The 26,600-nt window shown below is 41.8% G+C and overlaps 1 protein-coding gene and 1 long non-coding RNA gene across 10 annotated transcripts in view; one reads left to right on the top strand and one right to left on the bottom strand.

Annotated features, from left to right (window-relative positions):
• LOC109282466 (uncharacterized) overlaps positions 1 to 26,600 on the bottom strand; it is a 237,135-nt gene that overhangs the window by 177,935 nt on the left and 32,600 nt on the right. The gene's annotated exons all lie outside the window — the stretch shown is intronic.
• EYA2 (EYA transcriptional coactivator and phosphatase 2) overlaps positions 1 to 26,600 on the top strand; it is a 143,907-nt gene that overhangs the window by 91,018 nt on the left and 26,289 nt on the right. For 5 of the 6 annotated variants that reach the window (XM_019484556.2, XM_059733175.1, XM_059733173.1 and 2 more), the window contains 3 exons: positions 4,276 to 4,453; positions 7,721 to 7,848; positions 8,339 to 8,422. In XM_019484556.2, coding sequence (XP_019340101.1) covers positions 4,276 to 4,453; positions 7,721 to 7,848; positions 8,339 to 8,422 — 390 coding nt within the window. The remainder of the gene's footprint in view (positions 1 to 4,275; positions 4,454 to 7,720; positions 7,849 to 8,338; positions 8,423 to 26,600) is intronic. The other variant, XM_059733174.1, reaches the window with a different exon arrangement.

The raw sequence follows: 26,600 nt of genomic DNA, 5'->3' as shown, positions 1-26,600 counted from the left end.
AATTATCAGGACTATTCCTGGCCTTTATTTAAACACCCCAAATAAGAGAGATTCTCCTAATATTCATATATATTAGATTTCCTAAAATGTAGATACCCTAAATTATTTCTATAGATACCTGGCCTAGCAACTGTCATAACATAAGTTGGTTTTGGTTAAACACACGTATCCATGTGGACACAGCAGTGGCTTGGCAGGGGTCTTTGCAACAGAACACTGACAAAACTCTCTCTCCTCTGGCATTCCCTTCTCTGGAGCAGTAGTTTGATTACAATGTTGAAAATATTCTTGTGGGAACCCACAGTATCATATTAACAGCTTTTTTTTTAAGTAAAGTTTTCCATCACCTACAGAATGCTCCTCCATTACACCCTCTTCCTCTGCTCTCTTGTCTTTATGTAATAAATGTGGAATAAACAACATAGAACTGTACTACACAGAGCCTGATGAATAATGAGCTACCTAAGCCATCTGTACTGCTTCTTATTTGAGTACAGACCTATTTATGGACATCATAACTTGCACTTGTTGCCACCATTTTACACGCATGTACATGTGCACGCAAAAACACTGTGTGTATAGGACACCAAGACTACTTAATAGTAAAGACTGTAAGAACTACTCTTAGTTGTGTCAGTCATGAAGACATGGGAAGCAAGTCTTTTTGCAGCCGTGCCGTTTATTTCCAGTTCCTTCCCCACGTGGAAGTTGCTATAATCCTCATGACAACAGCAGGTTATTTCATTATTATTTAATTTTCAGTTTAAGGATTTGTGGTTAGTAGAGACCAATAGAAATGCCTCTGAAATGTAAGAGGGGCTGCAAGACGGTAAAATATTTTAACTTGTGCCTCCAGTATTTTTGTGATGGATTTTAAAAGTTTATTTTCCAACTTGTTTTTTATACTGGAAACTTGAGTTTTACCCCATTACTGAGAACTGTGTGGTAACTGACAACTACTAAAGTTTTCACAACAGATTAAAACCTGAACAATTGAGAGGACAACTGACTTCTGGCTAACACCTCTCTTAACACCAATGGCTATGGCAAACAAAGTGTTTATTAACAAGGGAAAGGTATAATAGGCAACCCCTGGCAGAGCTTGGAACACAAAGGCAGTTTGCTTGGCACGTGCCCCTCTGGGCAGACGGTGGGGAAGGGGCTGGAACAGCACTGCCACAACAAGGATCAGGCACCTTGTGGCTCCCCTGCTGTCTGCCCTGGTACGCCATCTTGTAAATTGAGGTTGCAAGTCTTTTTGGCACTCTGCCCCAAAATGTTGCTAACTCCTGGTGTAATCCACAAGGTTAAATGGTGAGAGTTCACAGGATATACCTTTGAAACCCCTAAAAAGTCCTCTGAACAAATCTGAGAAGGTCAGGCTTGGCATGGCATTCCAATTTTTTTTAAACAAACAAAAAAAGTTGGGGGGCAGGAAGCATATGCATGTACAAAGGGGAAAAAAAGTTAAATAATTCAGCCTCCGAATATTCCTTGGTGGCATGAAGAAACAAAAAAAACGTCCTTGAATTAAGCTTAAGAAAACCTTGGTAAGCCGCATTTATTCCATGATTACAATTCTCAGGACTGGAGTGCGCACATCTGAACTACCTTTCAATAAAAAGTTGTTTTTTTAAATTCTTCTTCCTTATTCTGGAACGTCTATTCACTCTCCCAAAATGAGGACTGCACTACTGATAACAGCCAAACCATTCTATCAGCAAGTGCCCCGGCATGCTAGATTGTGCCTTGCAGGTCACTGACATGTGCTTCCCTAAACGGTGAGTGTATGCACACTGCAGTATCTCTCCATTCATAAGAAATTAAATGAGTACATCAGGGACTAAAATTTACAACCCCTCCCCCCCCCCTTTACATTTTATTGTACATTTCAATATCTGACCTCACAAGGAAGGAACAGAGACTCAAACTAAAGGACTGATGTGCAATGCCTATGGATTCCTGAAAAGCAAAAGACAGATGGAAGGTATTTACTAGTATGTTAGACCTTCCAGCTTTGACACTGTCCCATTTAATTACTCTATGTGTCTTATCAAATCTTACAGTACAGTGAATAGTATAACTCATTTATCCCTCACTAAAAGGCTCAGACATTGAATCAGTCAGACATGGGTGACTGGTGCCTCCCAATTTTGGGGGTCCCCCAACGGCTGGTCACCAAGTGCGCCACCAGCACTTTTGCCACTGCTGTGCTGCTGGCAGAACCAATTTCGGGGGGCACCAGCCGGAGCGCTCACTGTCAGGGGGGCACCAGCACTCTCGGGGGGGGGGGGGGGCACATGCCCCCTTACTCTCTTTATGCTTCACCTATGCAGTCAGAGGGGCTTGGGGCAGAAATTACACATAAACTGATATAAGTGATTGGAAACTGGTTCAAACCTGTAACACAACAGAAGTTCAGAGTACATAAACCTCTTTCAAAATGGCCGAAACCGGTTTAAGACAAATCTGGATGGATGTAGCATTAGAATTAACTGATTTAGGTTGAATTAGTTAATTGAACTTCTGTTCCAGATCCCCTCCAGATTCAAGTTAACTCACAGTCCCCCAGCCTCCCAGGATGTTCTATGCCTCTCCCACAAGCCTCACTTCACAGGGTGGGCTGGCTAGCCTTGGCCCAACCTGTCTGCTCCAGCCAAGCAGAGAGGAGTGCTCTAGCACACGGGTTCCCAACCTTTTTATGCTGAGGACTGGCAAACTGTGCACCGGAAGTGACTGTGGACCAGCAAACTGGACCAGCAGTGACCAGCATACTTGAGTTTCATAGTTTCATAGTTGGTAGGGTCGGAAGGGACCTGAGCAGATCATCAAATCCAACCCCCTGTTATGACTCCAGCATTCTTTCCTGCCCAAACGACCCCGGCAAGATGATTATCTAGCCTCCTTTTGAAGACCCCCAAGGTAGGAGCGAGCACCACTTGCCTTGGAAGTTGGTTCCAGATCCTAGCTGCCCTGCCTGTGAAGTAGTGCATCCTGATGTCTAGTCTGAACCTACTCTCAGTCAACTTATGGCCGTTATTCTTAGTTACTCCTGGTAGCGCTCGGGGGAACAGGGTCTCTCCCATTCCCTGCTGGTTTCCCTTGGTAAGTTTATAAGATGGTCACCAGATCCCCTCTCGGCCTTCTCTTATGGAGGCTGAACAGATTCAGGACTCGTAGCCTCCCCTCATAGGGCCTGCCCTGCTGCCCCCTGATCATGCAAGTGGCCCTCCTCTGGACCCTCTCGATGCTGGCCACATCCCTCCTGAAGTGCAACTCCCAGAACTGTGGCCTGACCAATGTCACATAGAGGGGGAGGATAGCTGCTGGTCCACAGTATGCTGGTTACTTCCAGTCCGCAGTTTGCCAGTCTACGGTCACTTCCAGTCTGGCAACCAATCCTCCTGCAGACCAGCAGCCAACCCTTCATAGCCCGACAGTTAGGAACCACTGCTCTAGTGCCCTTCAGCTTCTGGCCTGAACCACTGCAGGCATCTGGCTGCATTTCTGGAGTCAAAAGTGAATGTCTGTTTACTTAGTTATCAGTTCAGTCTATGCAGCTTAGACTAACCTGCAGAGATTGAATCAGTTCAGCCTCGGGGTTTTTGACTGTCTGTACTTAGCCAGGGACTCACTTCATTGAGGTCAGTCAGGTCCAAGGTTGCTTACAATGTTTGTTTCCTAGATATGGCATTTCAGTGAGCTGGAAAGGGATTATTGTTACATTTTACCTAGATAGTTAAACTTTGGGAAAGGTACATCATTTAAAGATTAATTTATTAGCCACAGTGGTTAGAAAATTTCAGGTGCTTGGAAATTTCTGCAAAATGTTTTAGTTTTTCTTCTTCTGTTTTGTAATTAGTGTTGCAGCTGTTCAGAAATCTATGGATAATCACAAGGCCGAGAGAGAGAGTGCAAATGTTTATACTTTCCTCCTCCTCCATTTTTTTTTTTTTAACTTCCTTCTTTTACATTTCTTTTAAGGAAATTGTTTACAGCGACCCTCAATCTTGCTGCTGCCCATTTTGAGAAACTAATCCACAATACTCCCCTACAAAAAAGTTACTGCACCTGTACTCAAAAATGATGAGTGAATATGACAAAAAGGCAAAAGTTCTTTGGAAGAAGTATCTAGGAGCTCTGGGTATCTGTATGCCTAACTGAGACCTATGAGACCAACATCTGCTGAACCTATTAGCTTGCCTATTTGTTTTTTTAGGTACAGAGCCTGCGATACAGAATGGTTACTCACTGTCTCTCTCTCTCCCCCTGAAGGAATACTCATCCTATCCGAGCTTTCCTCAAAGCCAGTACTCGCAGTACTACAGCTCTTCTTACAACTCTCCATATGTATCGGCAAATAGTATCAGTCCAACAGCTATCCCAACATCCACTTACTCTCTGCAAGAATCTTCACACAACATCACCAGTCAGAGCACAGAACCACTGTCTGGTAGGTTTAGCCATGCTGTTGTTTAAAACCAAACTGCAGTTTTGCAAGCTCAGTCATCTGGGCATAAATAATGCAAGTTTGCTATCAGATTTTTTAAATGCATTTGTTTACACGAAAAAGGAATTGAGTTCACAGCAAAGTTTTATTTACATCTGCAGTTTTTCATATGTAGTACAGTGTCAGCAGCAAAATGTGACTTCAGGTTTAGGGAAGAGGCACAGATTTAGAGAAAAAAATCAGAAATTATAAGCCCTATAAAGAGAGTTTATATTGCTTTTGTGAGTATTTCTGCATTTTTTTTTTGTTTCAAATGTATTCCTGATTTGAGTGGTTTGATGTCCTTCCATAAAAGCTAACATAGAAAAATAAAGATATTACTCCTGACCTACACATAAGAGTAGCATTAATAGGTCACTGGTAGTAGCAATAAGCTCAAACCAAAATACTAATAAGCCCAAATATTGAAAATTTCAAGATTTACAGTCCATACTTAGTTTTTAAGCAAGTCTCTAACAGCTCCCTCTAGTATCTAAATTCACAAATAATGATGTTAAAAGAATTTAAGAATTTGTCTCCCCAACAGCAACAAAAATTCAACAGAAAAGTTGAACTTAATGACAATTATGGATGCCACATAAAGGCACCACTACCTTTGATATTATCCAGGAATCTCCTAGAGTGCTTAGTTCTTAAACTCTGAGGGCTCAAGTGGTTTATGGAATCACTGACAAGTTGTTATCCTCCTGTACTATCTGAATGCAGTCTTCAGATGTCACTTCACTGGTAAAATTTTCATTGGCATGCAATAACATTTATATAAAATACCACATAATATGTGGATAATCACAATATACACCCATTGTATGGTCAGTTGACTTATGAAACAGAACTGAACATCTGTGGTTGCTCAAAAAGAAAAATAAACTAATACAGGTTTGGAAAAAAGAGAGAGATTGCAGATGGCTCTAAAAGTAGTTGGAGGATTTTCTGTTCCTTAGATCTTATCTCAGCCTTTTCAAGAAAAAGTGATTTAAAAAGGTTTGTATGAACAACCCTAGAGATAGAAAGATTGAGAAGCTACAAGTTAGCAAGGTAAAAAGAAAAATGTTTAAAGATTTGTCATTTAAGGGAAATGATCTCAAGAGGAGTTTATGAAAGTGAATCCTATCAAAACTGAAACGTTACATTGTATTGACTTACACTTTGCCAGTGCTCTTAAACCGTTGCCTTCTCTTAAACAGCTAAACTAAATTAAAAGGCATATTTATTTAGAAACATCATAGAGCTGCATATATTTACATATACTTGCTGAAAAACATCCTTTTTTAATAAAGACAATTCACAAAAAATATCTTGGTAATTTTGCTTTTTTTCTTAAAACCTGAATCATAATTTCTTTCCTTCCTCCCCCTCCAGTTTTTCCAGGGAGAGAGGTGGAAATGGAGGAAGAAAATACTTTAAAAAAATACACAAAAGCAAGTTTAATATGTAATAAACATGGTGAAAAAAAGAATCTCTTCATATTTTTTTTCCCAGAAATGACCTAAATAAGTGATGTTTGTTCCAAAGGTTTTGTGTTAGAATTTTTATATGAAGTGATGATTTTTTAAAAAGGAAGATACCCTTTTACAAATGTCATAATTCAGTTGTTTTTTTTTAATGATTGTAAACCCTTTTGAATTTTTGACCAGCTCGAACACAAAACCTTTGGAACAAACATTGCTTATTTGGGTCAGTGGTCTCCAACCTTTTTGTGGTGAAGATCACTTTTTGGCACCCCTCCTCCTACCCGCCCTGGACAAGTTGCCCAGGCTCTGACCCCACTCACCTAGCCCAGCCCGGGCAGCAGGGGGCAAGGCTCAGCCCAGTCACGTGCCTCCTGCCGCTCCCGATCATGGAGCCTCTGATAGACTGAGATTGACTGTCAGAGGCTCCACGATCGACCAGTCAATTTAATAGATTTCATAGACAATTTGAGCTGGAAGGGACCCCGGAGGATCATTGAGTCCAGCCCTGATCAAAATCGACTGGTTGGTGACCGCTGATTTAGGTCAGTTCTGCAAAAATATCTGTCCTTACCACCATGAAGAGATTTTTTTTTTTTTCACCATGTTGCTATTTGTGTAGATTTAAAGGTTTTGCAGCTTTAATTATTCTACTATAATTAAACCAACTATTCTCCGTCCGTCCGTCCGTCCGTCTCCCCCCCCCCCCCCCCCCCCCTTCTGCAGTACAAGCACTGTTATACTACTATATAAGTGCTTATACTGTTTAGGAAATAAAAAAAACCCCAAAACTTGACAGCCAAATTACTACTTTTATACTGACAAAACCACATGTGCACTAGAACTCTTTGATATAAACAGATATCATTTTTGGAGTGGGATCAGCTGGGCTGGGATGTATCCTGACACAGCGATCTGCTTCCCTGGTATCCATAGGCATCTCTGGGACCATGGTCCTGCAGGTGGGGTCTCTGCCACCCCAGGTCTTCATGGGCCTGATCTTGTGGGATGATGGCCACAGGCCAACTCAGGGTATGGCAGCATGATACACACACTGCAGGGGGATGCTGGTATGCACCTACAAATGTGGAGGGGGGCAGTCCCATAGGGGTTCCCCTTTTCATGCCTGCAGAACATGTCCTTACTAGGGGTTCAGCAGTGAAAAGTGCATGCCCCAGAAATCTCCTTAAAGGCATGTAAGATTGGGCTTCTGAAACCTTGGAAATGCCTGCCTGGGGTGGCTGAGGAGCAGAGAAAGCCCTGGGCTGCCTGCATTCTGCCACTATAAGCAAAGAGATGTTGGCCACAAAAAGGCGCCACAAACAGTGACTAGGAATCCTTGTGCTCACAAATGTGGGTGTTTGTGGCATAATAAAGGGCAAAGAAGTCTGTTCATTTGGGTTTTATGCTGCCAGACTTTTTTTTATAGCAGGCAAAATCCATTTGCAGCCAGCCTAATGCACATGTTTCAGAAAGGCTTACTCCCTTTCTGAACATACCTAGTTGGTGAAATTCTTAATGTGTAGGCCAGGTTTCGGAAGTCTGCGCATTGCACTGGGTGAGTACGTGGAGGGGCATATTTTCCCACCTGAGACTGCAGTGTGTGAAGGTGCAGCATCTTGAGAGACTTTCCGTGAATCGGTGTTATTCCATCTGTCATACCTTTGCCTTAATATCGTTTTCTTGTATTAAAAGAAACACTTGTGAAGGGGAATAGATAATGAAACTTAGGCTTTTACTGGCATGCCTTTTCTCACAACAGGGGAATATGCAGCAACACCAGTAAAAGATATAGAAGCCGACAGGCAGCACCGAGCATCTGACGGAAAGGTACGAGGCCGATCAAAAAGAAGCAATGATCCTTCCCCCACTGCTGACAGTGAGATTGAGGTAACCGTGCTAATTCCTTGTTTGTTAATAAATCCAGCTATGAAAAACCATGGCACTGATTTGCAAATAATTCACTAGAGAATGATCAGAGCAAAAATGATATTAGCTAGACATTTGGATCTATAACCATAGTTAGTCGGTTTAAAAAAAAAAAAATCTGTGGACAAAATTCTGTTCTCTGGACTTTAACATCTTTTGATTGTGTTGTTCTGTTCTCCTGGTAAGTTAAGTCATTGATATTTCCATGCATGCTGGGGCAGCAGACCAACAGAACTGATATTCCTGCGAACCTTTCTAAGAACTGATTCTTCTTTTTTTATTTTTACCAACTTTAAAGAGGCATCACTGATTGAAGTAGGTTTTTGGGTTTTTTTACCATTAAAAGATATATCCAAGTAAAATCTTTTCCTAATTGCATGCAGTCCCGCAAACACTTAATGTATGGATGTATTTGTCTCTCTTTCACTCCCACCCTTATCTTTCATTACAGCGTGTGTTTGTGTGGGATTTGGACGAGACGATAATTATTTTTCACTCCTTGCTCACGGGAACCTTCGCATCCAGATACGGGAAGGTAAAATTTTAAATAATCTCTTTTAACATTACTGTTTGTCCAGTCAAATTGCAATGGGTATTGTGGGGGGCTGTTAACAAGGCATCTTTTCAAACAGATGCTCCTGTTATGCTCAGACAAATTTTGTACTATAAGTCTTGTAGTATTTCCCTCAAACATGTGAAAATTTAATTTAGGTTCCCCGTCATATTGTGTGTAGACCCTTTTCTTCAAAAGCTTATATTGTTCAGTTGCTACTAGACAGGACACTGAGCTGTTGTTCTTTCAAAGACACGTCTCCTAGGAAAAACAGCTTATCCACCAGGCGGGAAATAGTATGTCTAGCCTGAACAAGGTAATGTTTTTCGGTTGGTCTATTGTTTTCATAAGAATCACAGAGTTATATATATATATATTGGAGGTTTTCTCAAGAGATCTTTTCCTTTGGCCAACCCACATACAGCACTGCATCTTCCAACCATTTACCTTAAATAGCCAACTGAGACCAGATATTTTTTAAGGCATTAAAGAACCTGGTAGTATTTTCACCCTTGGCATACTAACTACTTGTCTGCTTTATTAGGTACCTAAATACCTTGGAAAATCTGTCCCCCGAACTGATTATGTCATGTATGTAAGGAATCCATTCTGTAAGTGTTAGAGGAAACTTTGAAGTAGTTGAACTTGGCTGCTGTGGAATTCTGAAAAAATGGTACTTGTATTTAGAATTTTGTGGGTTTTTATGTATATGGCAGTTCCCTTATTTATAATTGTTTGATCACTTTGAGTTACATCATGCCAAACATTTTTAAATGAGGAGGAATAAAGACAATACCATTACCTAATTTAAGGTTGATGACCTATTTGGCAGCTGTTTCTGCACATAGCTTTAAACACTGCAGCTTCGTGAAGAGATTGGAAAATAATCCTGCTTCTCTTTAGCAAGCAGAAATATGATTTGACATCATTTTATGGCTTTACCAGCTGTAGTTGTTTTATGATGGTTATAACAAGCTGGATGTGTAATTAGTGAGAGAGATTTATTGTCCACTGTTAGATGTGCACCGTTGTAAAGGATATAAAATGGTGTTTGTGGTGCAGAAATCCACTGCAGCATGTGGAATACCACTAACACTTTTAACAGCACCCTCTGAAAATCAAGCACACATTTCCAAACAGGGATTTGTTCAGGCCTATGTTGTACAAAATAATTTAAATGGTTACTTTTCCTACTGAACATAATGAATGAGACAGTTTGCAGCAGACATTGTGTAAACTCTCGCCTTGTATGTAAAAAATAGAAAAGGAACAGGCAGGATAAGGAAAAATAAACTTATGCAGAATAGGCCTGCTGTGCAATCACACTTGGGACTGAGTTTGGCTATTAATAGTTGATGAAGATTTCCTGTTCTGTCTTGGCAAAAGAAATGTGCAAGTGGATGGGAAGAGGGGATGGTTGGAGAAAGAGCAGTACTGGAGAAAGGTGAGTCACAGTCCCCCTTACTTAGCTTCTCTGGCCCCAATACTCTTCCATTCCTTTATAATGCTGTAGCTCCAACAGTGGGTGGAAAGACTCCAACCCAGCCTTGCCTAAAGACAGTCATTGTATAAGTAACTTCTACATCTACTTGCATGGCAATACTTGCCACCCCGCCCCGCAGCCAGTCAGCAGTGATGGGGCGGGGAGGGGTGTGTCCTGCAGCCGATCACACCAACCAAAGGGGGGTTACCCCCAGCTGGTCATGAGTGCTGACCCGGAAGTGCCAGCGGCGCTTCTCCTGGTGCCTCCAGTCCCTGACCAGCACTCTCGGGGGGGGAGAGGGGGGCACACCAGCACTCCCCTCACCTGTTGCCTGAATGGGGAACACTGGCTGTCAGGGGTGCACCAGTGCTCTTGGCGTGCACGTGTACCCCTGTACACCCCATACGCATGGCCACTATCTGCTTGGCCTTGTGAATTCCATTCCCAAAGCTAAGCTCCTAAAACTTAGGTGTAGCCTAGGCCAAAGTATGGGTTAAAGTACAGATGTAGGCTCTTGCTATTTACCCAGTTCCGCTCAACCAGGTGCCATGAAATCCTTTTAAGGGTGTTGCAGCATGATTAGCACTGTTAGCTGTGCAAACGCCTATACATGATTCACAAGATAAACCCAGAGATTTTAAATTGGAATCTACAGTGCCAAAAATGTTTCTGCACTGTTGTGGTCTTTTTGAGTTTTTTGCAACAGAATAATTGCTCTATTATTATTTTTCCATAGTGAAAAAAATGAATGAAAGCTAAGAGCTGGCATTTTTGAGGTGTGCCTTGAGTCTAAAAAGGTTGAGAACCACTGTAGTAGCACCTTATGCCTTGGTCCTTTGTCCTGGCCAGTGGACTGTGCTATATAGTCTCTTTATATTTCATCTTAATGGTTTTACAGTGTAGTTCCTGCAAAATAAACGATCTGTGGGTAACCAGTCTGGCTAGTGAACTCCAGATCTCCGTTTACTTTTTTGTCCAGGTATTATTTTTTTCACAAATAAAATGTCATTAGGTGTAATGAGCAGGGATCCTGGTTTTGTCTGATTAAAAAAAAAAAAAAATCCCCAATTTTCAGATATAAAAATGTAACCCAAAATCCACATTTTTCCATGATTAAAATGAAACACCATCAATATATAGATATGTATGTAGTGATGTTTCATTTTAATCACGGAAAAATGTGGATTTTGGGTTACTTTTTTATATCCGGAAATTGGGGATTTTTTTTAATCGGAGAAAACCAGGATTCCTGGCGATGAGGTACTGGCAGTGCTTCTTTTTATACGTAGATGCCAAGAGGTTGGGGCTGGCATCAGAGAGGTAACATTGCCAGTACAATGCACTCTTCTTTGTCCTCATGCTCAGAGTATGCATTATGTGTCTGCATTATGAATGGTCACCAGGTGACCCTAAACAATTGCCCTATATACAGGAACTGAGGGTACAGTTCCCCATCAAACTGCCCCGCCTGTGATTTGGGGGATATACTGCTTCTGTTCCAGTTATGAGCTGGATTAACTCTCAGAACAGAAGCATACTATCAGGGACATACAAAGGGAGTTTTTATCATGCCTGAACGTGGCAGAGAAGCTGGCAGGCTGGAGAAAACCTCCCCAGCCCCTAACGTCTCAGTTGGAGGTGCTTCAATGTAGAAAGGGGTAAAAGAAGATTCTGCAGCCATATTCAATTAGCTGCAAATACTCCATTTAGAAACCTGTTCCACAGGCTGCTGCTTACAGCATGGGTGTAGTGTATTTACTGTGTGACTAGGGTTCTTAACAGACAGAGCAGCCCATTATTGTGGCTCAATATGCTGTCCACCCAGCCTTTCTCATCCCTTCAGGTACACGTTAATGTGATCTCTCATGCAGTAGAAATAGACTGGAGCCTTTACTATATCTGCAAAGAGCAGTGCACCAAAACAAGCCTCTGAAGAAACCACATAGGGAAATAAGGGAGTCAAAACTGCAACAGTACTGGAGTTTGGGCTGAGTCAGATGCAGTGGTATTGGAAAGGAGAATTATGCACTACTGGCTTCTGGCCCAACTGGGTTTGGCCCTTCATTCTGCCTTCTGGCTTCAAATAGCCCAACAAAGGCAGGACATGCCACCTAAGATCCTCTTAACCTAACATAATACATGGTAAAAGAGACAGCAGACCTTCTCCTTCCCCATTACACAATTTGGGAAACTGTTAAATGAATTCTTTCTAATTATCACAATCTTACAAGTCAGCGGACTTTTGTTTTGACTCCCGCATTCTAGTTGTTAGCGTTCTCTTTGGCACCCCTCCTCATTAGCAGTGAAAAGCTGTGTTTGACAGATTCAGTCCAACATGTTTTCATGTATGGTAGAAACAAAAAGGTACTAAATATTTTTTGTGTTGCTAATATATTACAGAAGATACTGATGCTTTTTCTCCAATGCTCTTTTTGTTCATGTATATTTAGACTGTAGGTTCTTCATAGTAGTGGAATTTTATCTTTTTCACCTAGGATTATGGTACTGTTTTCAGTTGGTACCGCTTACTCTATTGTAATATAAAAATAATGACTAAACCAAACTTCAGTATTGTCATTTTTCCTATTACAATTTTTGGAAACAAATGAAAAGGATTTTAACACTGAATTACAAAACTGAACATTTCAGAAGACTGCTCGTGTTGCTATCAGAACATGGAATTCTGAAATTTTGTTGCATCTTTATCAAACATTCAATATTATCTAATGCAAATAGGGTTTGATCTGCAAAACTGAATGCAAGATGTAGTCAACACCTTAAATTGACACAATTTTAACAGAAATTAGTAGCAGAGGGAGCACGTTTTGCCTAAATTTTCAAATAAAAAACTTAAGAAAAGTTATGGTCTGAGATTAATTTTCTGAATCTTCATTCAAAGTTGACTATCTCTGGTACTGAGTATATCTTCTCCAGCCTTGTCTGCCCAGGGGATTCTCTCCAGTCCAGTCAACTACTAGTGCGAACACTTCAAGAGACAAGGAAACACTGTGGAATTTCCCTCAAGCAGGTGTAAGCCGCACTGTTGCCAGTATTCACTTTGCCTTTCCAAACCACAGGTTCACATTAGTGCAGTAACAGTGATGCCACAAGTGAGGACATATCCTCCAAATGCATACGTAGAGCCTTAAAAAACACTTGTTTTTAAGACTATTAAAGACTGATTGGGTCCACAGCTGTTGCTATGCATCAGATGGGAATTTGCTCAAGAAAAAAAAATCTGAATCTGTAGCTGGATCAGAGTTGTTGTAGTCTGTTTGTATTCTCCCTGCCCTTTGTGGGCCTTGATTTGCCTTTACAATTTTTCTGCTTCAACAGTTGCTTTAGGCTAAGATTTTAAAGGGGCCTAGGAAAACTGATGCCTAATTGCGCTGTCTTTCAAGGGGAATTGGATTCCCAACTCCATAACACTTGAAAAAACTAGAAAACAAGAAATCAGTTTCATGAAATGTTGAGGTTGCAACACGTGCTTTCCTATCAGGATGAGTTTTGTGAAAAATATAATATGACCTACTGTAAGATAATAAATAGCCTGGTGGTTAGGGCACTTGCTGGAGTCTTGGGTTTGAGTCTCTACTCTGCCCAGTTCAAGTCCTTGCTGTTGCTTTCATTTTGACCAGAAATTCCATCCTAGACCTACCTCAACAGAAGAGACAGTAGAATTGATGCTCCTGCAGAAAGCTTGTTTCAGTGGACTTTAGTTGAAATCTTTCATTGAAAAAAATTTTGATCAACCGTACTTGATACCTTTTTTTTTTTTTTTAATCACAGTCCTTTATGCCTGAAACAGCTGTGTACATTGCTGTATTCTTACACTGGCCCAAAAAACTACTACCCATTTGAAACACCATAGGGTTTTAATCAAAACTGATGGTGATTCATGCTCTTAGTGGCTGGATCTGTCCTTTACTACTTTACAAACTGAGAAGAAATAAAAACCCATTTTATTACTAGGCAGTTAAAAACTATTTGTAGAAGTTGCTAAGGTTCAAATCAAAAGCGCCCTCCCTTGAGGACTATTAGTTAATTCAAAGCGTCATGGACTTTTTTTCTTCTTCTCCTCCTCCTTTTGCTCAAGATGTGGCCTTGTATCACTACTGCTGTTCAAACATCTGAGAGTTTTCCATTCCTTTGACAAACATGAGCCAAAGTGCTTAAGGACATCTGTTTATTTTATTTCTTTAATGAGAAAACCTTCCAATTTCTTCTTGGCTCAGCTGTGTTTATTTACATTTTGTTAGTCATATGTGCTGGGCACCTTGGGACATTAAAAACCTGCAGAGGCCTAGGCTATGGCCTACTAGCAGGCATCCTGGTCAAAAAGGCAGAATAAGCCCTTCCTAAGGAAAACACAGTCCTTGGAACTCCATAAAATAGATTTTCAAAACAAATACAGCCTAATTCACTCAGTAGATTGTGGATTAAGTCAAGATGAATACAATTTGGAAAGGATTTTCTGAGGAAGTTGGAGATTTTTTACTCACTGCAGGCTAAATCCTGTATTTAATGCCTTTTTAAGTTAAATAAAAAAACTATTCAGTCATTTTAGGTAATTAAAAAAAAAAGTCTGTTACTTTAGACATGCTTGCTATATTAATTATTGGCTCATTACTGGGGAGACAGGAGGAACCATGCAGAGTATATCATTCCAGTTGTTTGATTATTTCTAAAATGTATTTTGAGAGCAAATGTTGGTGTTCTATCGTTTTGGTTGGGTAACTGGAAGAAGTAACAATGCAAACAGGTAAAACTAACCTATCATAGTTTGAAAGGTGGACACAGGAGACATTATGAAGAGGATTTATGAATTTAACCTCTTGTAGCAGAGCTTAGGTGATCCATGGGCTTTCTAAGCACAGTGCACATATGTGACATTTAGGAGTATTAAAGGTTTATTTTTAACATAAAGTGCATGTCATAAATGATGTTGGATTATCAGACAAGTGATAGCTGAGGTGACTGTAGTCCTGAGCACCTCCAAGTAATTAAACATAGTTTGCTTCTATTATATTTAGGAACCTGTATTAAAAATAGATATTCAAACTTGCACATGTAAACACAGATAAACTATATTGTTGTATGTCAAAGACAATTCTGCATGGTTGTGCACAACTAGCTGTTTCTACCTCAGTGGGCTGTATCATGAAAACATGTCCCTTTTTCATGGGACAGGATTTGAATAAGACAATTATATTCTATCTCATAGCAGAAAATAGTGAGGGTAGTGAGAAACAACTTGTTGAGTTAGGATACCATCGGATGTAAAGCCTTCCACATGCCTTAACAAACATTTTTCCTGATGAACAGAACCATTGCACAGATTTAAAACACAACGAAATAAAACTATTTAGGTGCCTGATTCCTATGGGACATTAATCAAACCCCAGCATTCACAGATACGAATCCTGAGGATACCTTTGAAGCTATTGCCATATAAAGCACTTAAGGGAGGGGTTCATCTGAGTGTCTGAAACTGTTCAGCTTCTACACACTTGTGGAGTATGGGAGTTGGGGGGGTTAAATATCTTTTCTTGCATACCTCTGCATTTTGGTACAGATTTTTTTTCCTGATCAGTAGACCACATGGGTTTGGCATACAGAACCTTTGAATTCCCCTGAAATTGTTGTTGCTGTGGCATAAATTGTACATTTAAGAGAAGAACAGGGATCTATTTGCAACAGACACTGGCAAACCATCTTTTCTAACTGCATCCGCTTAATGAGGAAACTTTATCTGGCTCCTGATAAGAGCAAAACAGCTCTAAGGCACTGTCCCCATTATTTGTGGACAGATTAATGCAAATAAGCGTCAGAACATGTAGTGGAGTATACTGAGTCTGGACTTTAATGTACGGCTGTTGTCAGCCGAGTGACCCTGAAGATGGCAATATCCTACTGCTCACTCTGAGTCAAATGTACTGCTTGACTAACAAGACATTAGACAGTTTTGTCCACAGAAACTGACTTTATTTCCCCAGCACAAAAATAAAACAAGCAAGAGAGGTTTAATTTTGTTCTCTCAAGGCAAAAATTAGGTATTTTCCCTTAGCACAGATGAGATGATGGTTTTGCCCACAAAGGAAATATTTTCATCCAGCCCTAATAAACATGAGAAACAGGAGCATAAGAGACCAAGCTTTATTCCCTGTTCAAGTTATTTGACTGTAAATGCACCTGCCTCCTGGAAAAGGTCTGCTGTTCACATCTCTGCACTAGGTATTAGGAAATTATGTAGAAACCCATAAAAGCATGCAAGGGAGAGAACACGATGATAGGACCCCGGAATAAGCCTTAGGCAGGTTCTGCAAACTAGTTAACATTTTATAATGCATCTTTAGAATAGGTGCCACCATGTGTGGCTAGAGCGTCACTATGCTGTCCACAAACTGCAGTCTAAAGGCAGTGCAAAGAGGCCTACTGGTATTCTGCTCTTAGACGGGAATGTCAGAGCCCCAGGTGCTTGGCAAAGAATAGTATGACTCTTATGTGCCTCAAATTATATGAGGCAGATGTAATCATCTCTTCAATATACGGCTTCAGATTTATTTTTTGTTCTATTGCCCTTGAAATGTCTCACCCTTGCAGCAAAGTTTTAATTTCATAGTACATTATTATCTCCAGTGTGAAAATCTTATCCACCAGTATTCAGAGGGCACCAGTAACTGTGGAGTCTTTTCAGATCTTGCTTTTGAACAATGTTAAGATATCCATATTACCACTTTTGAGGTATAATGATGGTGGCACAGAAACCTTGGGGACTGAGGAGCCTGCTGGTCAAGCAAAAGAAATCAGGGTTCCAGCAGGTTTTCTCTCTACGGCCAGAGTTTGGAAACAGAATACCGCAGTACTGAGGTCTCTTCTTTAGCTAGAAGGTACAAGCACTGTTTTTCTTAATTAGAGAGTCCCAAATTTTTAAATCCTGAAAGGGTGGATCCTTCATAATATTTGTCATCAAGATCACAATGAAAACAGTTGATAATGCAACATGAGAAAAAGCTGAGAGAGCACTAATGTGTCTAACGAAAGCAGCATTGGGCCCAGATGAGAGCCCTAAGGGAGCACCCGCTGTGTTTATATTATGACAAACCAGCGAGCATAACTCAAGATGAAAAGAGCCCAGTACTACAAAGCTGCTCCGTGGCTCGGAGTGTGGGCCTGGATTCCACCATGCACTGAATAAGCTGTGCTAGGAAGGGCTCCAACGACAAGAATCTTGTACCAGGAATGCAACAGAAATCAGTTTTCCTTTAAGGTTCAGGAGGGCAATCCCTGCATTGACTTGGGAGAGCCAGTATGGTCTGCTGCAGTGATTCACAACCAACCTGGCCACAGCCACTGCTGCGATTCTCCCAACCACCCAGTCATGGCTGCATATGCAGATCACTGCAGAAGCACTCTCCAGCTTGAGAGCCAGATAAAAATCATCCCATGGGCCAGATCCTGCCTGTGGACTATAGACTGCTGACCCCTGCTTAGACATTTCCAAAGAAAAAACAGATTTATAAACAGTGATAAGAGATTTAGGAGCCAAGACAACTCTGTGAAACATATCCATAAGAACACCTCAACATCTGATTTAATTTTGTGCTACCTTCAAATTAATAGGTGGAAAACATGTACCTGGCTGATGACTTGGGTTAAGAGTGTTGTTTTTGATACCTCCCATATTACATTCTTAATGTATGTACAAAACTAACTGTGAAAAAAAAAATCATGAAGGCTTTTTTTTTTTGTTTAGCTACTGTTTGCTTTTGTCAGGCAAGTTTACAGCATGTTGAATGTTAGGGCTGTTCATTCAGGCTCAAAAGCATGTCTAATCAATCTGAATTTATCATTTTTCAGATAAAATACTGTGATTGCATGTGTAATGGTCCTGTTTATTTCAGTCTCCAAACTGTCTCATATAAACTAGTGAGAGGTCTGGGGGGCTATTTTCAAAATCATCTGGTCCTGTTTTTTTAAAAGTTTTAATTACTTTCTATGAGGTTTAGGTTCCTAAGTCATTTTTGAAAACAGAACTAGGCTGTGAAGTCACTTAAGCACTTTCAGAAAAGCCTCCTCTATTTCCCTGTCTTTTCAGAGCACCACTGCTTGGGAAGCAGCTGTCCAGAAGACTAAAACTAACATTCATCTAGTTCAGTGATATTTTTTCAAACTTCTTTGGATTTTTTTTGAGTTTATGCTTCCTTGTTGTGTACGTATGCAGTGTACGTATAACCAGGAAGCAATATGGATTATTTAGTACTATGTCACCAGTCACGTTGTAACAGCAACCTTCTTTATTCTTATTCCTTCTTTTTCTCCATTTATAATTTGCCTTTCCCTTCATCTGTTTTTCCATTCTCTAGATGTTCTCTGTATGATCCTAGTGGCAAGCATACCCCAGTTTGAGAAACACAGGTCTGTAGCTCTACAAACTGGTTTTCTCAGCACTTTAAAAGTCCCATGAAAAGAACTAAAGGGTTTCCCCTCCTTGAAAGCCCAAATACAAATACACGTAGCTACTTGAACTGAGGAAAACAGATTCTACATGTACCCATAGGGGCCACTTTTCTCTGTGAACCGGGCAGCCTTCTCACATTCTGATCAGGGTATGAAATACAGCATCCAAATGAATTAGTTTATTCTCGCAACCTGTCTTTGTTCAAACATGTGGCCCAACCTTCTCTCTCTTCAAACCATTGCTTTTTTTTTTTCTTTTAATAATATTGCAACCAAACTGGTTGGTTTTTCCAGGAGTTTCCAAGTAATTAAACCCAATTAAAACCATTAAATTCTTTCTTTTAGTGACAACTTCATTATTAACATCTAACCGCAAGGAGGAGATTTAACTTGGAAAGCTCTCGATTGTGTACTAATCCGTCTCTCACCTCTGGCTGACACCTCCTGCAGATAAACCTACAGAATAGGAGTCTGATAAATGCTTTTAATTAATACTTTCTTCCTTGTAGAAAAGTAATTATTTGCTCACGGCATAAACAGGTATTTGGCAGGGATTTAAAAAGCCTGATTGGTTTTAAATAGCAGGCTTTAATATTCTTTTTCTTTTAAAAAGGAAAAAAAGTCTGAATCCAAGATACATGCTTGGAATTACATTGTCCTAATGTTCAGAATGTCAGGTTAATTGGCACATTGGTAAATAAAGGCAAACTCAGACAACAAGCTGTCTTAGTTTGCTATCCATCTCAAAGCAGCCAGGTCTGCCCCTTTGCTCATGGCATGCAAGTCTGAACAGTTTGTCTGCAAGACAGAAGCTTGGAACCAGAAACTGAGGTAAGAGTGACTTGCACTTGAGAGATTGCCAAAGATAAGCCTGCCTCTCACTTCCTATTACAATTTCCCCAAAAGCTGTACAGGAGGAGGTAACTGCCTGTGAAGGCCCAGCCACCTGGATTAGTAGTAGCTGCAGGTGGTAACAAATACATGTGTTTTTAATGCATACTTTAGGGCAGGTATAAGCTGTAGTGAAAAGTAAGGCGCTCAGTGTTTTGGGAAAGAAGCAATGAGGAGACTTGTTGGTACCAAGCAATTAAGCAAGTCTGCATTGTAGTAGGAAGTATGACTGCAAGACATGTAGGCATACTCAAGCTAGCCTTACTCTGTCTGGCATGAATGGTGGTAGCAATGAAGCTATGGCAGCATGGACTTCTGGGCTAAGGACAGATGTTCAAAAAACCCAAGGCAGAAGTGGTCAGAGTTTTGTGCTTTACCGTAAGTGCCCAAAGTTGGGTCAGGAGGGAACAGAACAGACCCTGGCCCTGAGGAGCAGGGCCAATGCAGACTGCCTGCAGTCGCCAAGGCCAGCAGGTTGGGGGTGCTCCCGAATGCCTCTAAGCAGGCTGTCTCTGCTCCCCCACCCCCCTGCCAACAGCCATGTGCTGGCAGGGGGCAGTGCTGGCCAGCCGGGCTGGGCAATGGGAGGAGGGGAGTGAGGAGTGGAGGCCTCCACTATGCTAGCTTGGATCTGGGGCAGCTGTCAGCAGGGCAGGAGGGGTGGGGAGAGGGACAAGGGCTGTGTTTAAGACACCAGTGACCTGGGACTGCCCCCCCCCACCGCCGCCCCCTCCTGGCAGGCAGATCCATCGCATGCTACTGAGGGCAAGGCATTGGAGGTGTCCAAGCTGGCTGCAGCCACACACACGTCCCCAGGACATGCCACGTAGGGCCTGCGTTGGCAGAGGCTCCAGGACAGGAGCAGGAGTGGTTGAGAAACATAGTGGGCTACGGACATGCGGGGCCAGGGCTGTCACCAGTGTACATCTCTGAGGATGGGAGCAGGGTGGGGGAAAAGCAGTAGGATTCAGGCTCTAGCTCCAAGGATGCTAAGCCACTCTGCAGACAGTTCTGTGCTGCCGCCTGCCTCCTGGCACTGCCCGGGCAGTTGGCTCTGCCCTGCCCTGCCATTTTCCTGGCCATCTCCAAGCTCACAGGGTGACATGCAGGGCAGCAGCTTTAAGATGGGCAATTCTTCCCCCATGCCACTGTAGCAGCTGTTCCCCCATGAGGCACTGGCTCCTGCCCCATGGCCACTACCCAGGGGCCAGTGCCTCTCGTGGGGTCACCTCAGTGGGCAGGTGGGGAAGGTGCTGACTTGAACCACAGCTGGGGCGGGTGTCCCCAGGGAGCAGCACACTAACCCCAGAGCTCCTGCCCTGTGGGGACTGTCCCTGGTACAGCTGTGGGGCACCTCACCCAGTAGGCAGTGGGGTAGGGCAGGGCAGTGTAGAGTTGGCTGCCTGGGCAGCACCATGAGACAGGTGACAGCAGAGTACTATCTGCACAGAGTGGCTTGGCATTCTTGGAGCCAGGTCCTATTGCTTTGCCCACGCCCTGTCCCTACCCCTGGAGGTGTGCATCAATGACAGCTCCAGCCCCACACGCCTGTAGCTTTCTGTGCTTCCCAGGCATAACTGCCCCTGTCCTGGTGCCTCTGCCAGCCCAGGAGATGCCCAGCACTGGGCCCTGTCCGGCATGTCTTGGGTGTATGTGTATGGCTGCAGCTGGGCTTGGACGCCCTCAGTACCCTCAGCAGCACATGGCAGATCTGCCTGCTGGGTCAGGCTGGGGGTCACTGGGTGGTCCTGGGTCACTGGTGTCTTGAGTGCAGCTCCTGTCTCATCCCACTCTCGCACCCTCCCATGCCCCACTGACAGCTGCCCCAGACGCAAGCTAGATCAGTTGGGGGGAAGGGGTGCATGGCAGGGTTCCCCCTTCCTGCTCCCATGCAGAAGACAGGGCTATGTGAGAGCGCAGGAGCAGCCAAGCTCTGGCTGAGGCTAGCCCTCTGCCCTGTGAGGGGAGGGTAGCAGTGGGGAGAGGGAGACGGGGCTGCAAAGCGGGCTGGGATGCTGGCAGACTGTGACCTAGCTTGCATTGGGAGGGGATCTGGGTCAGATGTTCAATAGACTCGTCTAACCTAAATTGATTAAGTCTGATACCAGACTGATCCAGATCTCTTAGACCATTTTTAAACCAGTTTGTGCACCAAGCTTCTGTACAGTTGTGCGTTTAAACCAGTTTCTGTTCAGTTATGTGTAATGTCTGGCCCAGTATTTGGTCACTCCTTAGATAAATAGCAAGGAACTTAGTACGGGTGTAACTATTGTTATTGCCTAAGCTAGATGGATCAAACCTGAAATCACATTCTCAGTTGCAGTATATACAAAGTCTGTTTCACATGGAGCGGTCATCATTAAACAACTCCGCAAGATGTATTTTAGCAGAACTGAATTGTGTTCTGCCTTGTTCTGGCTGTTACTGTTCACTAGAGCTGACCCAAAATTTAGACATAACTCCTCTAATCAGAAAACGATGGGGGTTTTTCAAAAAGCTCTTTATTATAAAAAATGTTTCAACATTTTTTTTAAGTGCTGTCAATATTGTATTTTGACACCTTTGAAACAAAGAAGGTCCATTTTGTGGGTTAACTTTTTTTCATTTTGAAATTTAAGTCAATTTATAGCAAAATTAGAATAAAAATAGGCCATTATTGACATGAAATATGAATTGGCCAAATTTGATATCTTTTCCAGAATTCAGATTCACAAAAATATTAATATTTTGATTTGAGAGGCAAGTTTTTTAGAACATCACATTTTGCCAGTTCTAGTATTTAGTTCAAACCATGAAAAGCCTACAAGAGGGGAAAAAAATAACCCTCTGCTGAATTAGGTTACTGAAAAACAATTAATATCTTGATAGAATGCAAAATGGGCAGGTCCAATAAGCTGTTATAATGATCTAGTCTATATTGTAACAAGTTTGATTCCAGTTTACAGGGGCTGGAACAGGCCAGGTAAGATATTTTTCTGCTTGTGTTGCAGAATCCAGTGACTTCTGTCTCCCTGTTTTTTACCTTTCTCATCTCCAGAAAACATGGTATGGGGATTATCCTTGAACCAAAGGACACTGAAGACTTCTCTACAGACTTTGGTTCACATCCCTAGCCCTGCCCCCTTAATGCTAGACTAAATAAAAATGGACCAGTGAAAACAGTTTTTGATGGAGTGATATTGTTCTGCTAAATTTAAGGTTGCAAATAGCATAGCATTAATCCACAGTACTAGACAATCCCAGGAGTAGGAATACTGTCACCAATTGCTTTACATAAAATAACAATCACAGGTTTCAGCTGATGATCAGTTGGGCTCTAAAAAAAAATTTCCCCCGAACAAAAGGGCTCTGCAGGCAAAGAAATGGAATCGTTATCAGTATGACTGCTCAGACATAATATAAGATTGATATAAGAAATTAAAACATAATTCCCGTGGAGTTGTGTAGTTCCAAGGTGGTTGGAGTCTGTCTTGCAAGATCAAGCCCCGTTCAGACAGTCCACACAATATGTGAAATAAGTTCTTCTTAGCTAGAAATGGTAACAGTGGCTGTTCAAATCACAAACAAGAGAGACCTTTAAAGTAACTGACCTGTGTAGACGTTTTTCAGTTCAAATGGTTACAACTTTGCTCTACCTTCCCATTTCTGGATCTCAGCTAGCTTATGAGGACAGCGTTAGAGAGTCTTAATTACCCATCAGAGTGGTCTTGCAACATTACACCATAGCAGAAATGTCTGACAACAACTCTGTGTAATTAAGTGCTCTATTCCTTCCCTTTTGCATTGGACGGGCACAATGGCAGTCCTTGTACTCCTCAGTATACTAAGGCCTTTTCTAAACTGGTGCTCCTGCTATTGTGCTAACCTTTCTAATCCCATAGGAAGGTGTGTGTGCTCCCTGCCAATGGTGGCACAACAGCTGAGCTCTCTCAGGGTTCCTGCCTGTAACATATCCCTTAATGCTATAACTGCACCCCAAAAGTAATTGGGTGAAGCTGTTTAATTTGGCCACTTAAGGAAGCTATAACAGCTGTGTGTGGCAGAGGTGATGCATCCAGGGATGGATTGTAATGTCTGAAATTTTATTTACAAAGGATATTGCTTGTTTTCTATCCCTACCTCTTATTGTCCTTGTTTGTTAAAGCAGAACTACTAGATTAGTGAGGGGGTAGGACCTTATTCTTCTAATGTTACTAAACAAGCACTCAAAGCTTGTGTTTCCAGTTTAATCCATTTTTAATCCATGCTGTAAAGAAGTAGTTCTTGGGAGGAGATTATTTTTTAGGAGTTTAAGATCCAGTCTCACTACTGGGTTAGTGGGTTCACAGATAGTGTCACCTTCAAAACTGAACTCCTTAGGTTAAATGTTTCCCATACATGTGGGAAAACTGGACCCTCAGAAACTAACAGATCCCAGAGAATTACTAGGATAATTTTCAGTGCATATGGGCAACCTTGTATAGGTCTTCCAAACCAAAGCTAGCTTAGCCAGCCACTAGACCAGGGGTGGGCAAAATGCAGCCCGCCAGACCATTTTATCTGGCCTGCGAGGCCCCTAAAATTTTTTTGAAAATTAGTATTTATCTGCCTCTGGCTGCCTGTCATGCAGCCCTCAATGGCTTGCCAAAACTCAGTGAGCGGCCTTCCTCCCAAAATAATTGCCTGCCCTTGCACTAGACAGTCCCCCTAAAGCATGAAGTAGTATGAAGCCACTGCATTGGCTTCTGCAACACCTGCTTTCCCAGTAGACAGGCTGCCCTTTTACTTGGCTGATTTCCAGGTGCTGGAACAGCACCTTATGTTGGCTTTCACCAGTTGTGAAATAAAGCTGCCCTTAAGCTAAAGGCTGAACCCAGCACGCTACTTCCCCTGGCATAAAGGGAGTGCAAAGAGGATACTGGATCTGAAGGAAAGTATTGAGGTGAAGATTTTTACTATGGACCTTGAATCTGCCAATCTTCATCTCTCAATGTCTGTGGAAGTGTCAGCTTCATACTGTTAAAAATCATTCAAAACATTGTATTCTAGCACCTGTTTTGCATCGTACCTTAAATACATCTGTCAGAAGCTGAGCTGACATGCTTCCAATTTGGGAAGAGAGGTCATCCATTAAAGTCAGCCCCTCCTAGAAAGGAAGGCAGCAGAGTCTGTACTGTCTTTAGACAGTGACTTGCAATACTCTTAGGATACTCTGAATTTAAGAGTCTCTGTGTTTTTATACAGCACCTAATGTAACTGACTCCTGCTCCTGACCTGATACCTCTCATACTGACACCAAGAAACATCAGCTAATAATCACTACTGCTTTCTGGTAGCCTGTTTGCATTCTTCCATGCTGCCTCTCATCTTTGGGAGAAGATTCCTATAAACATCTGCAAAGCTACATCATTATTCTTATTTGAGCTCCTCCTTTCCTGTGATCCTTACAGAAGACTTTGACAAGATGTGAGGTGCTAGGAATATTTCCTGTCTTGCAGGCAAATATTACCTCATTCTTTCCTTGTGCTTCTGTCTGTCTGCAACAAAAATTATTAAGCCAAGAGAGATCTTTTTGTTCCGTGTCTGTACAGCACCTAGCATAATGGATCCAACTCTGTGACTCGTACTTCTTGGTGTTATGGTATACAGGAATACAAGTATGGATTCATTGTGCAGTCCTGGCCATGACTGGTGCCTCTGGACACCAATTTATCTGAATAATAAATAATAATAGGAGTGCTGATTTGCCTGTTTAACTTTATCAGGCTGTTTTAGACTTGGAAACATGCCCTAGTGTAGAGGAAATGTCCATACTGTGCTATGCATTGATGCCAAATCATTTCCCTAGTTGACTTCCCTGCTGGGTGGTAAAGTGCATTTTTCTGTTTTTATTTTCATTCCATCACATTCTCTATCTCAAGAGAAGGATTTTTTCTCATCTGCAGTTTAATCTACATATTGTTTCAGTTTAAGAGAAAGTAACTTCATACACTGCACTGCACAAATGTTCCCCACTCCACGCTGGCTATTAATACCAATAAAGTTGCAGACAGACCCAAAGAAAAGAAACATATGAAAGATACTGACCAGTGAGATATCCGAAAAGAGATTTAAAAGGTAATGGCCCTTACAATGTAGAATAAATAAATTGCTTCATTAAAATAAAATCATTCCTTCAGCCACATCTTTCCTTCAAAATAGCTCCCTTGATATAACTTCATGTGGGCAGTAAAATTCAATTCAGTGTTAGTCACAGAGAGCTTCTGCAATAACCAGAACGTTAATTAGAGCTTTCCAAGCACCAGCATGCTGAAGAAAATCAATACCCTCACACCTGTGCAACTGTGTTGGTGCTGCCATCAGCACTGGGGACTTGCTGTAATTCTCCCATTGGTAGTTCCCATCTCGGGGGCAGAGATCTGAATATCCTTAAGGAGATAGGCAGTGCTCCTCTGAGGCATGATTTGCTGCAGTGCACATTCCCAGTTTCAAATAGTCCCAATTGAGACCATGCAGGTTTGAAGCAATCATGCCAGGGATAGAAAAGGCCTTCCTGATCTTAACCTTGATCTCCTGGATAAATCATCTTGGAAATAAATTATTGTAAATATGTATTTCACTTACGCACTCAATACTTGAAATATGTAAAAATTGGGGTGGGAGGTAGTTTTAGGCGTTCTATGACAAAAATTAGGATTAGGAACATTTGGCCGTAAATATTTTAGTTTTACTTTCAGCCCAAAAGAAGAAAGTGCCCTTCTCTCATAGGCAGTCGCGAGCATTTTTGAACATGAGTAACAATGGTTTTCTCTAGTTTAGTGTAGTCCCTGTGAGTCATTCTTATGGCTGCAACCACAACCATTCTCTTCTAATTAAAGACAACTACACCAAGAATGCGTAATAATTAGGTTAGGCATCTGCCACAAAGGTTGATTGAAACAGCCTCCAAACACTGTGCTCTCGGGTAGACCTCCTAAACTAGTTCATTACTGACCTCGCCATGCAATAACTTGATTCTACAGAAACCTGCAGAAAATTAGGGCAAAGACTACATATAAATCTGCACTGTTTTAGCAAGACTTGTAACTTCAGTGGGAGAGAGCCACCCACATACGTTAGAGGCACACAGAGATAAGAGATCCCTGTCTTAATGAAGATGAATTGCAACTGGAGAGCCCATTGGTCTATTTCAAGCTTTCTTGCTGTTTAATGTGATGGAGCAAAATGCATCTGAACTGAAAGGGTGTTTACCAGATCAGCCACTGATTACTCTAGTTTGTGTTTAGGAAATATTTAAGAAGATAGTTTGCAGATGAATAGCGTTTAAGGCCCTTTGACATCATGCAT

Source organism: Alligator mississippiensis, chromosome 9 (genome assembly GCF_030867095.1).
Source record: "Alligator mississippiensis isolate rAllMis1 chromosome 9, rAllMis1, whole genome shotgun sequence".
In the NCBI taxonomy this organism is placed as follows: domain Eukaryota; kingdom Metazoa; phylum Chordata; order Crocodylia; family Alligatoridae; genus Alligator; species Alligator mississippiensis.
This window is presented reverse-complemented; position numbering and strand designations above follow the sequence as displayed.